Genomic DNA, 12,678 nt, shown 5'->3' on the forward strand with positions numbered 1-12,678 from the left:
TAGTGTTTTCATTGTGCTTACGGTATGTCTTTCCTTGCTGTATACTTTTTATGTGTGTGTCTTTATGTTTAAAAATATACTGCACTACTGTCACTTTATTTATGAGCACTTCGATTCGGTGATATAACAAATATTGTACTCTACTAGTTTTATAGTATATTGCCTGCACTGTTGTTTGATCAATTGTGCCTTACTATATGTGATTCTTCACACATTTTGTTTATTATCTGTGGTCACATCATTTTATCTTTCTGTATTAATTATCGCAAGCGATATACAGATTCATACTTTGTATCCTTTGTTATGGCTGCGCCCTTGGTCTTCATAAAGATGGCTGCCGCGGTGCGCACGCGCGCCTTGATCTCTGCGCCGTCCCACTTTCTTTGTGGTTATCAATTGTGTACTCCGCGCATGTCCAATGATGTCACCAGGCATCTTCGTGCTCGCATGCGCATGATGTACCGATGGCAGCCGTGGAAGGGAACACATCCGGCGCTTTGACTTCCTTGGTTACTCAGGTATCCGCTCTCTCCTTGCTGTACCAGTTTGTTTCCTCATCTTTTTCTCCTCCCTGTGCCATACTGTATGATACATTTGATACCTTTATTTGTGATACTATTTATTAATAAAAATTTTTTTGTTTTTTACACTCTTGGTGGTGTTTCTGTATTCCGTCCTTTTGGTGTATGCGTATTACAATAGCAGTTATCTGAGTGAGATTTTCAAAAAATTGCTAGCATAAATTGACCAACGATGTGGATTTCTGCCCAGATTTGCAAAGGGTATGAATAACAAATCTGCTATTGTTTCACAATAAAATCTGCCGTGATTTTTTTTTCTTTTCAGGTTTACGGTGCAGAATTTTAGCTAAGTAAATTCTGCAATATATAAATCGTAGGAGCAATTAAAATTGAGTGTATTTAATCTCTTCTATTGAACTGAATACTTAACCTTTAGTTTCTACATTGCACTCAAAAATGATTTGTAACATCAGATTGTATGTTGGGTCATCAGGACACATTTCCATATACGTTTTAGGCATAAAAATTTGGCAACAAAAAAGACACAATTATATGTGTTTTTATAGTATATATTTAAAATACAGTAGGTCCATAGAAATTGTTCAAGCCACATCAGGTCATTATTTTATATTACAATTTACATAGAACGTAACAAAACTTATCATTGGCACGGTGGCTCAGTGGTTAGCACAGCAGCCTTGCAGCGCTGGAGTCCTGGGTTCAAACCCCGCCAAGGACAACATCTGCAAAGAGTTCTCTCCGTGTTTGCGTGGGTTTCCTCCGGGTACTCCGGTTTCCTCCCACATTCCAAAGACATACTGATAGGGAATTTAGATTGTGAGCCCCATCGGGGACAGTGATGATAATGTGTGCAAAAATGTAAAGCGCTGCGGAATATGTTAGCGCTATATAAAAATAAAGATTATTATTATTATTATCGGTGCAATAGATATTTTTTTAAAGTATCTGGAATCAAAAGCTGATAAATCATATGATGTTGTTTTAGTCCAAAGCACTTCCTAATACAGAGGCGGCATATCTGCTTCAAAGTCAGCGGCCCTGGGAAAAGAATTCCATAAATGTTAACAACATAAACTCACAGGGTAAAATAAATAAGAAACAAGCACATCTGGTATGTAGAGTAGTGTCCAATCACAGCAGGAGATCATAAAGAGGTATTGAATAGGCACTTCATGCAAAGCCATACTATATATAGATAGATATATATATGGTATATATATATATATATATATATAAACACACAGTGAGGAAAATATGTATTTGATACACTGCCGATTTAGCAAGTTTTCCCACCTACAAAGAATGGAGAGGTCTGTATCGCAAGTACACTTCATTTGTGAGAGATAGAATCTTGAAAAAAATACAGAAAATCACACTGTATGATTTTCACACAATTAATTTGCATTTTATTGCATGAAATAAGTATTTGATACAATAGAAAAAATAACTTATTATTTGGTACAGAAACCTTTATTTGCAATTCCAGAGGTCAGATGTTTCCTGTAGTTCTTGACAAAGTTTGCAGACACTGCAGCAGGGATTTTGGCCCCCTCCTACATCCAGATCTTCTTCAGATCTTTCATGTTTCCGGGCTGTCTCTGGGCAACATTGAGTTTCAGCTCCATTTGCAGATTTTCTATTGGGTTCAGGTCTGGACACTGGCTAGGACACTCCATGACCTTGAAATGCTTCTTATGGAGACACTACTTAGTAGCCCTTGCTGTGTGTTTTGAATCATTTTCATGCTGGAAGACCCAGGCATGACCCATCTTCACTGCTCTTACTGAGAGAAGGAGGATGTGGGCCAAAATCTTGCGATACATGACCCCATCCATCCGCCCTTCAATATGGTGCAGTCGTCCTGTCCGCTTTGCAGAAGAGCACCCCCACAATATGATCTTTCCCTCACCATGCTTCACGGTTGGGACAGTGTTCTTGGGGTTATACTCATCCTTCTTCTTCCTCCAAACATGGTGAGTGGAATTAATACCAAAAAGTTATATTTTGGTCTCATCTGACCACATGACCTTCTCCCATGCCTCCTTTCGATTATCCAGGTGGTCCCTGGGGAACTTCAAATGGGCCTGGACATGTGCTGGCGCGGCAGGAGGACCTTGCTTGCCCTGCAGGATTTTAATCCATGACAATATAATGTATTACTATTGATAATGTTTGAGGCTGTGGTCCCAGCTCTCTTCAGGTCACTGACCAGGTCCTCCCATGTAGTTCTGGACTGATTCTTGACTTTTCTCAGAATCATCCTTACCCCACAAGGCATGATCTTGCATGGAGCCCAAGACCGAGGAAGATTGAGTCATCTTGTGTTTCTTCCATTTTCTAATAATTGTGTTGTTCTCACCAAGCTGCTTGCCTATTGTACTGTAGCCCAACCCAGCCTTGTGCAGGTCTACAATTTTGTCCCTGGTGTCCGTAGACAGCTCTTTGGTCTTGGCCATGGTGGAGAGGTTGGAATATGATTGATTGAGTGTGTGGACAGGTGTCTTTTATACAGTTAGCAAGTTCAAACAGATGCAATTAATACAGGTAATGAGTGTAGAGTAAGAGGGCTTCTTAAAGAGAAACTAACAGGTCTGTGAGAGCCAGAATTCTTGCTGGTTGGTCGGGGATCAAATACTTATGTCATGCAATAAAATGCAATTTAATTATTTAAAAATCATGCAATGTGATTTTCTGGTTTTTATTTTTAGTTTCTGTCTCTCACAGTTGAAGTGTACCTATGATACAAATTACAGACTGCTCTTTCGGATCTTTCACACATCTTTTTTTCGGTACATGTACTATCCATTACTTTCACAGATGGATTACGGACTGATTACAATCAATGTGCCTTTTCATGTGTCCTTTTTCTTGTGGACTGTTGACAAAAATCAAAACAAAGAAAAATGGAGATATGTCGCACTTTGATCGATTTTGCGGATCAAACTCTCCAATGCAAGTCACTGTTCCCGTAAAAAAGAAAACTGATAGCACACAGACGTCAACTGTGCTCTCATGATTTAGCTGTTTAAAAACTTGGAGAAGCTAAGAATATTTTTCATACGAGAAAAATGTATGCAACAATTATTGTAAAAATTGACACATGAACCAAAATTGAGTCCAGCTCACAAAAAAAAAAAAACACTGACTGTTTTCTCTATATGATAAAAAAATGTTCTAATAGACAATGCAATGAGCGCTAAGAGCTCTCACTGAACTGCATTATTCAATTTGCCCGGACTCCTGCTGGAATGATATTTTGAGGGAGTATTGGGAGATTTTCTGGACTGGAAACAATGGACAGACAAGGGTTTCCTCATACTTTCTCTTACCAAGTGTCCTCTTCAGATAGATAGCAGCCATTGTATGCACAGCATTCACACCCCAAATTCTGGTTTTGTCTCTGGTACCTCTTTATGAGAATGGTAAAAATGCTCTTTTGAGCTGTGTCACATTACAGATGTGTTTCAACATCAGTGACACAGCTGGTATTTCTGAGTCAATGAATAAGTAAAGTCGGTCCTATTACACCTCACTGTATCTATAGCAGGTCCCAGTGGCCAGGACCGTTATTCTATATTGATATTCCATATAATTGATATGACATCTGTTAATTGTTTAAAAACAATTTAATACGTTAAGTACAAGTGTCCTTGTTTCCTTTTCCTTGATTTGGTTAATAAATATTCCAAATCTCATAAAACAAGTTTGAAAAAGGTACAACAAATGCCACATTTTTAGAAACACCTATTTAGTGGCATATCGAATCTCATATGGCCATCAAAATTGCAGTGTAAATCATAAAGGTGTGAAAACATTCCACAGAAATATTGGCTCCCGTTCCATATCATTCTAGAGATGCTATATAGGATTAAGATCTGGGGACTACGAAGGTCAGAGAAGTAAGAAAAATTCCCTGTCATGTTGTTGGAACCAATCCTACCATACAATCCTTGCGGCATGGTGCATTGTCTTGTAGAAAAAAATCTTCTGCCGAAGGGAAAACAGTTGCCATAAGAGACTCACTTGGTCAGACAGAGTGCTTAGGTTAGCCCTGCAGTCTAGATGTCCATCCACAAGTATCAAGGAACTCAGGGTGTCCAAGAAAACGTTCCTCCAACCACTATTTCACCTCCACCAACCTGAACTGTTGACATCTAAGGCTACTTTCACACTAGTCCGTTGGTATGGGCCATCGCAAACCGTCGGCCCAACGTACCGACGAACAGTGTGATTGATTAGCACAATGTGGGCAGCGGATGCAGTTTTACAAGGCATCCGCTGCCCCATTGTAATGTCCAGGGAGGAGGGGGCGGAGATCCGGCCGCGCATGCGCGGTCGGAAATGGCGGACTCGACCCACAAAAAAAGTTACATGTAACTTTTTTTGTGCCGACGGTGTGCCAAAACGCGACGCATCCGTCGCACGACGGATGCGACGTGTGGCCATACGTCGCAATGCGCCGGTAATACAAGTGTATGGAGAAAAAACGCATCCTGCAGGCACATTTGCAGGATGCGTTTTTTCACCAAAACGACGCATTACGACATCCGTCACATGACACTAGTGTGAAAGTAGCCTTACAGGAAGGATTCATCGTTCATGCTGCATTCACCAAATTTGGACTCTCCCATCAGCATTTTGTAAACGAAATGCGGATTCTTTTGATCATAATGAATAAGAATGGTAATTGTACAGTAAGAAGCCCCTATAAGAATGGAAACGGTGAATATACCCTTCAAAAAACTGTTCTTCTCACAGAGCACAACCGAGAGCCTTGAGGATGGATGAGTTCAGCAAAAATACCAGATCTATACAATTCTTATATCCTGGCTTCTGCTGGAATTAGGTCCACTAATATAAAGTCAAGGAGAAAGTGAATGTAAGGTCCTCTATTATTTACTGTAGCTAACTACAAGACTGCAGTTCTGGTCTCCTGAAGCTTCTACAAGGAAAGCCAGCTCCGCAATATTCACTAATTCTCAAGAGATGTATGTTATGAGAAGGATCTTACTATCGGAAAGAACCAATTCCGGTCCCAAAGTGGCTTATATGATGGCATTTTAGGTTGTAATTTATTTGACAGCAGTAGGAGAAAAATACAGTATATGTGTCCATTTATTTTCCATTGGGTAAGATATCAGGAGAAGAGGAAACAAGCTAAAAAGCATAACCGTGAATCTGAGAAGAAACTACAAGGGTTCTGCTGTTTTTAATGGCATTTAAATCTATACAAATAATAATCAAGCTACAAACTGTCTGTAAATGATCCACTTCTACCTTCTCTGTTTAAAAAGAGCTGGTGTAAAGTGCTGTGCAGTGGGATGATTTCTGAAGGTCGTTTCCCATCTGCATTCTTAGATTGCATATTTCCTCCATAGTCAATAAGAAGGCTTGCCAGTTCCGCATTGCCATTTCTTGCAGCAATATGTAATGGGGAGTCAAGTTCTTTACCCACATTTGCACTTGCCCCTACAGACAAAGATCAGATACATATATATTTAAATTAATATCTCAAAGCATATACAGTGCTCAGTAAAGATGAGTATGCCCTCTTTGAAAAGTAAGATTTTAATCAATATCTCCCTCAATATAAGAGCAATTTCCAAAATTTTGACAAGACTGAGTTTCAAAAACATTTTTTAACCCATAACTGGAAAGTAAGGTTAATAATATAACATCCACTACAAAATCTGCAGTTTTTTCAATTAGTTGATGAAAACACTCCACATAAAAACTGCTACACCTAAGGCCAACACCATGTTTTTGTTGTAGGCACCATGCATTTTTCTTTATACCCTTCACCTGTGGCTAGGGTAGCGGTCCTGCTGCTGGGTTGTTGCCCTCCTCCTACGGCCTCCTCCACATTTCCTGGTGTACTGGCCTGTCTCCTGGTAGCACCTCCAGCCTCTGAACACTACGCTGACAAACACAGCAAACCTTCTTGCCACAGCTCGCATTGATGTGCCATCCTGGATGAGCCGCACTACCTGAGCCACTTGTGAGGGTCTGTCGCATGCTACCACGAGTGTGAAAGCACAACCAACATTCAAAAATGACCAAAACATCAGCCAGAAAGCATTGGTACTGAGATGTGGCCTATGGTGCCCACCTGTAGAACTACTCCTTTATTGAGGGTGTCTTGATAATTGCCAATAATTTCCATCTGTTGTCTATTCCATTTGCACAACAGCATGTGAAATTGATTGTCAAACAGTGTTGCTTCCTAAGTGGACAGTTTGATTTCACAGAAGTTTGATTTACTTGGAGTTATATTCTGTTGTTTAAGTGTTCCCTTTATTTTTTTGAGCAGTGTATTTATCTTTTTCTTATCACTCCAGAGTATAGAGTCCCAGTAGTCTTCATATTTTTCAGCATGGATCCTGGTAAATTGTAGCTGGGCTTTTTTGTGTATGGGCTTTACGAGAGAATACCTTCATGGATGACACTTATGCATGCAATTCCTCTACAGTGGACACCACATTATGCCACGGGAAACATACCCTCCGGTTTGGCATTCTATTTCTTTACCTAACTGCAGTGAATTTGTATGTCAATTTTCTTCAATCCATCCCATCTGAAGACACTCCTATTTAGGTGTTATCTTCAGTGGCCGGCCTGGGCATTTCTGTGAGATGGTTGCCATACAATCTTAGCTACATTTTTGTATAACTTTTGCTACAGTATTCTGACTGATGAGTAGAGCTTTGACCTTCTTGTAGCGTTCACTTTTCTTGTGTAAAGAAATTATTTTCTTTCTCAGGTCTTGTGGCATTTCTCTTCCATATGGTGCCATTACTGCTGGTGTTTTATTTGTTAAGTAATTCCGTCACATAGTCAGTCAACTGTCTGATGGATACCCGGTTAATGAATAGGCTTTCCTGTGGTTTCATTCTTGTTAATTAGAATTTTGAAGTCTAAACTATATCTTTGCTCCTAAGACTTTCATTGGGGTTTACTCAATATTGCAGCATGGTTTTAAGTTAATTTGTTAGGAAAATTCCTTTTTCAGTGTTCAAAACAAGCCTACATTTGTGGGAGTATTATTTAATATGGTTTTGCATAGAAAATATTGATTCCGAAAGGAAAATAAAGTTTTTCTGCCAAATCTGTTGTAGTGTACCCTTTTATACAGAACACTCTCTCTATATATATATTTTTTTTTTCTTTATTTTTATATTTATTTATTTCTATATTTCTATAAGACCTGCTTTTTGGGACATTCCTGTTTGTAAGCAAGAATAATAAGAATATACTCACCCTCGGACGCGCCCTGCTTCTTTCCGGCAGCCTTCCTTCCTAAGAATCAGCGCTTGAAGGACCTTCGGTGACGTCGCGGCTTGTGATTGGTCGCGTGAGCGGTCACATGGGCCGTCGCGCGACCAATCACAAGCCGCGACGTCACCGAAGGTCTTCCAAGTGCTGATTCTAAGGAAGGAAGACTGCCGGTTAGTACCAGGGCGCGTCAGAGGGTGAGTATAGCAATATTTTTTATTTTAATTCTTTCTTTTACACTTAAATATGGATTCCGATACCGATTTCCGATATTGCAAACATATCGGAACTCGGTATCGGAATTCCGATACCAGATTCAGAAGATCGCCGACCTCATGGCCGACCCCACACAGGGGTCGGGTCGGGTTTCATGAAACCCGACCTTGCCAAAAGTCGGCGACTTCTGAAAATGACCGACCCGTTTCGCTCAACCCTAGTCCCCAACCTTTCTGACCTTGAGAGCCACATCCAGCTATGAAAGAGGGTGGTGAGCCACATTCAGCTCAGAGAGGGTCGCGAGCCACAACCAGTTCCTTCCCCACTCACAGTAGTGACACAGAGAGCCTCCATTACTGGTATAATGACAACCAAAGCTTTTCCACTGAAATCACACCAAGGCAGTATGTCAAGCCTCCATTCAGATCTACTCTTCTGTACAGGGCTACACACAAAAGTCACCATTTAGAGATCTGCTCTTAACAGTTATTTACAACTGGTGCTAATGCACCAAACTGGAAGGCAGCCGCGAGCCACACATCACGGGCCTGCGAGCCACATGTGGCTCCCGAGCTACAGGTTGGGGACCCCTGCGTTAGAGCAATCCGTTAAGCGCATAGCGCTAGCGGATTGCGCTAAAGCAATGTTTCTATAGGGTCCGCGTTCACCGTCCCCGCTAGCGCAGATCCCCGATCTGCTGCAAGCAGCGTCCGAGGTCCATCACAAAAGAATGGCACATCGCTAGCGCGTGCCGAAAATGGCATGCGCTAGCAATGCGCTACAGGTACAAATCACATTGCTGTCAATGGGTGCGCTAACGGACCCGTTGCACGGTGTTAATTGCGACAATTTCACCGTGCAAAGCAGTCCGTTAGCGTTAACCCATTAACGCAATGTGAACCTAGCCTAAGTGTTTTGAGTGGCTTTCTGGGGTCCAAGGCTCCTGAAAGGTCCCTGACCACCCATGGCACCCAAAGATTTGATGCATATGACAGTGCAATAAAATTGCTTTGTGCATTGATCCTGTTCACAAATGCAGGATACAATTGATAATGTGAGCATTGCATTGTTGCATATACGACTTTGCTTTGTTATCTTGCAAATTGGTCATGCCATAAGCTTTTACTTTAGTCATTTCAGACATGAGATTGCGCAAAGCACTTTTCTATAGAAGCTCAATTGCATAACTATACTGTAGCATGAGTCCCATAACAGTTCAAACTGCTATTACAGCAGGACATATACCAAATCCTAAATGGTAGAGTCACATATGCTAATGAAACATGACTGTTCCTGCCTTAGATCTCCCAGGGTGTGATTGATATAAACTATCACCATATTGTTAGCACCACCGGCACAAGAAGTTCATCAAATACATCAATCACACCCAGGGAGGCATAATCAGAATACACTGCAGATTAAAACTTCATTTTTAAATAATAGCAGTGTGAACACTGAGTCTGTTTGTTGAGTTTTTTTGAATGGAAACTCCAAGTTTTTGAGTAGTTTTGAAAGAGGATTTGGAGATTTTATGCTCAATTTCTGCTCTAAAAACTCAGTGTGCACATAGCCTTATCATGCCAATTAAAAGACTTCATTAGAGTACAGGAATTGGTATAAGAACTACTATAGCAGCTGCTTTATACAGTATTGGGAACGTAAAGGGTAATCGTCGTTTAGACTTTTACTTTTTAAATGAATAGTACAGATGAAAAAAAGCATCTTTGTAATAAATCTTATCACAGAAATCTGCTCCTTTCGCCGTCAGGACTGATCATTTATTTTCAAAAGTCTGAATTATGAGGTAAAATCTGTTTTCTGTGAAGACAGATTTTTACATCATTGAGATAGAAGATGGCAGCTGCTAATGACGAGATTCTATGTAGACAGAAGCAGGAGAATGAAGGAGAAGCAGTGTCTCTAGCTCCTCACTTCTCCGACCCCCTGTCCTCAACATTCTTATCAGTAGTAGATATCATCTTCTATCTCACTAATGTAAAAATCTGTCTCCACTAAATACAGATTTTACCCATGAATTGACAATTTTGAAAATGAAAAATCAGTCTTGGTGGAGAGGGAGGTAGATTTCTCTGATATGATATATTATAAAGTTGCTTATTTTCACGTGTACTAATGATTTAAGAAGTAAAAAATTAAATGACGGTTACTCGTTAAGAGGTTTCCTTTAATATTCACCAAACAGACCAGTTGATGTGTAGAAGAGAAAGTTACTTTCTTACCTAGTTCTAGTAGTCTTTTAACTGTTTCCAACTTTCCATTTTCACAAGCAACATAAAGCGGAGAACCCAGGTGATTTATGTTTTTTTCTACACTGACTCCGGCATTTAAAAGAGACTCCACACACTTTGTATAGCCTAAATTGAGTGAAAAAATACATTTGTAATATCAGTAATAATAATGGTCATTTTAACTTTCATCCTCTCTTCTTTTTTTTTTGCTTTTTCCTGGATCTGATTTTAACCTGTATATGTTCAGGGTCTGACAACTAATAGATATGAAATTTGTGATGTAAATACCCCCATCTATTTCTGCCTATAGATTTCGGATATACAATCAGGCCCAGAGATCAGACCATAGTTACTGATCAAATTTTAGAACTTAATTAAAGTCTGAGATTAATCAAGTCATAATTAATTTGAAACCGGAATTTGAAAAAAATAAAAAAAATAAAAAATCAGAAATGAGCAGAATTAGCCATTAGACTTTTACTGTTTATTGCATCTTGAACCCAAAGAAAGGATTAACATGGAGCTTCTTGGCTCTGAAAAATTCATGGTTTTGGCATATTGGTATGACCAACTGACAGTCTAATGCAGTGTTCCCCAACTCCAGTCTTCACAAAGAGACCATTATCACGTCTCCACTTTCTGTTGCCATTTGCCTGCGGATGGTGGCGGTGATAGCAGAGATGCTGGAACCAGAAGCTCTCGACAATGCAGACTCTGTACAGCCACTAAGATTAGGGTGACTGGGACCTGCAGTGACATCCAGTCTGGCAGTATGGTTGTGTGTGCTCTCCAGTTGACTACACCCTCTTGATATATTGCAGTCATCATATTATATTGCACTGTGTACTTACAATTGCTCATTTTGCCTTTCTACCCAGCTAATTCTTCTCTTTTCCATTCTCTCTATGTAGAAACAGGTACATTGTCCCTGTATGAGTCATACTCATAAGTCACTGCAAAAGTCCCTGGCAGAGGGAGAAAGGAGCAGCTGGGTCAGGAAGATGGGGATTATCAATGCATTTCTATATGATATGATGACTGCAATATACTACATGAATAAAAATTTTAATGGTATTGCTTTCAGCTTAATGTGGGAAGCTGCCAGATATATCCTTATGCTCCAATGGTTCAGTCCTCTGGTTCAGCTCCAGTGTAGTTTATCTTCTGATTTTGTAGTTTTCCTGCCCTCTGGGTTCTGACTCCGCTACCTGACCACTCCTGCCTGCCTGCACCACAGTACAGCAGCCTTTTCCATGGCCCCAGCCCAGGAGCCCCTGTTGACATCCAAATCCCTACAGGGGTTAAAGGGTAAAGGCCAGGGCAACACCTGGGATATGGTAAGTGGAGTAGCTTGCGCTAAGCCTGTTCATGGTAGCCATTTTAGAGTTGCCAGGTGACCTCTGACAGAGCCACAATTCAATCATGTGTTCAGGAATTCTTTATAGGACAAGTGATTAAATTATCACATGGGCAATATAAAGGAAATCCTGAAAACATGATTTGTTGGTAGCTCTTGACTTGGGGAACACTGGTCTCTTGTGTATGGGAGCGTCCCGTCAGTCCCCAACAGATGAATTCAGGGGAGAGCAGGATCAGATCTATAGAATTTCAGTGAATATAAGCCATTGCCATTGAAGTCTGACAGCAACTTTCTCATAGAGAACACATGGACCTGCGGTCAAGCTGAGCGTTTTTATGTATGGGACTATACAAATTGTCTCTTCAGAGAGGAAGAGGACTAGAACTCTAGTGCCACCTATGGGGCTGGTGGATGAATGATCATTCAGCTGACAGCTATCTAATGTATATTTGGGTTCTAAGAAAGCCTATTCCAGATAATCTGTGCCTCATAGCACAATAAAGGAAGATTCAATCTGTTGACTTCTCAACCTGGCTACTCAATTACACACCTTACCATTTTCCTCTTACTCCCCTGCATTAATTCCCTGCTCTTATTTTCCTACCTAACACCTGTTCTGTTCTCCCACTATACAAAGCCCTCTGCTGCTAATGGCAGCCCTTAGGCTGAGTTTACATGGCCATACTAAAATCTGGGTCAGTCACACCTGCAAATTGCAGACATGGCTTGCTCTGTGTGTTCATCTGCATAGCTGCCTGCTATTTATATGCACCAGACTGGTCCTTAAAACAGATCAGGCATGAATATGTTGGCTATTGTCTTCAGATGGACCACTGGTTATTATTGGGCCGGTGTGCTGTCCACTGGGCACATAGACAGCACATTGACTGAATATGTGGTCTCGGGCAACATTCACAAATCTGGATTTTAAAACCTGAGTACGGACCATACCATGGACAATCTGCGGGACTCCTGATCCGAACTCAACAGACTCACACATGCCTTTACGACCGTTGACTTTGGGGTAAGGGTTCTGCAG

At 40.6% G+C, this 12,678-nt stretch overlaps 1 protein-coding gene across 1 annotated transcript in view; it reads right to left on the bottom strand.

Moving 5' to 3' along the window:
• Positions 1 to 1,083: 1,083 nt before the first annotated feature.
• LOC138672739 (ankyrin repeat and SOCS box protein 9-like) overlaps positions 1,084 to 12,678 on the bottom strand; it is a 49,787-nt gene continuing 38,192 nt past the window's right edge. Inside the window, exons 5-7 of the mRNA XM_069761044.1 lie at positions 10,271 to 10,405; positions 5,820 to 6,011; positions 1,084 to 1,580 (exon numbers count right to left, since the gene is read on the bottom strand). Of these exons, the coding sequence (XP_069617145.1) occupies positions 1,456 to 1,580; positions 5,820 to 6,011; positions 10,271 to 10,405 (452 nt within the window). The 3' untranslated portion in view covers positions 1,084 to 1,455. The remainder of the gene's footprint in view (positions 1,581 to 5,819; positions 6,012 to 10,270; positions 10,406 to 12,678) is intronic.

Source organism: Ranitomeya imitator, chromosome 3, assembly GCF_032444005.1.
Source record: "Ranitomeya imitator isolate aRanImi1 chromosome 3, aRanImi1.pri, whole genome shotgun sequence".
Lineage (NCBI taxonomy): Eukaryota > Metazoa > Chordata > Amphibia > Anura > Dendrobatidae > Ranitomeya > Ranitomeya imitator.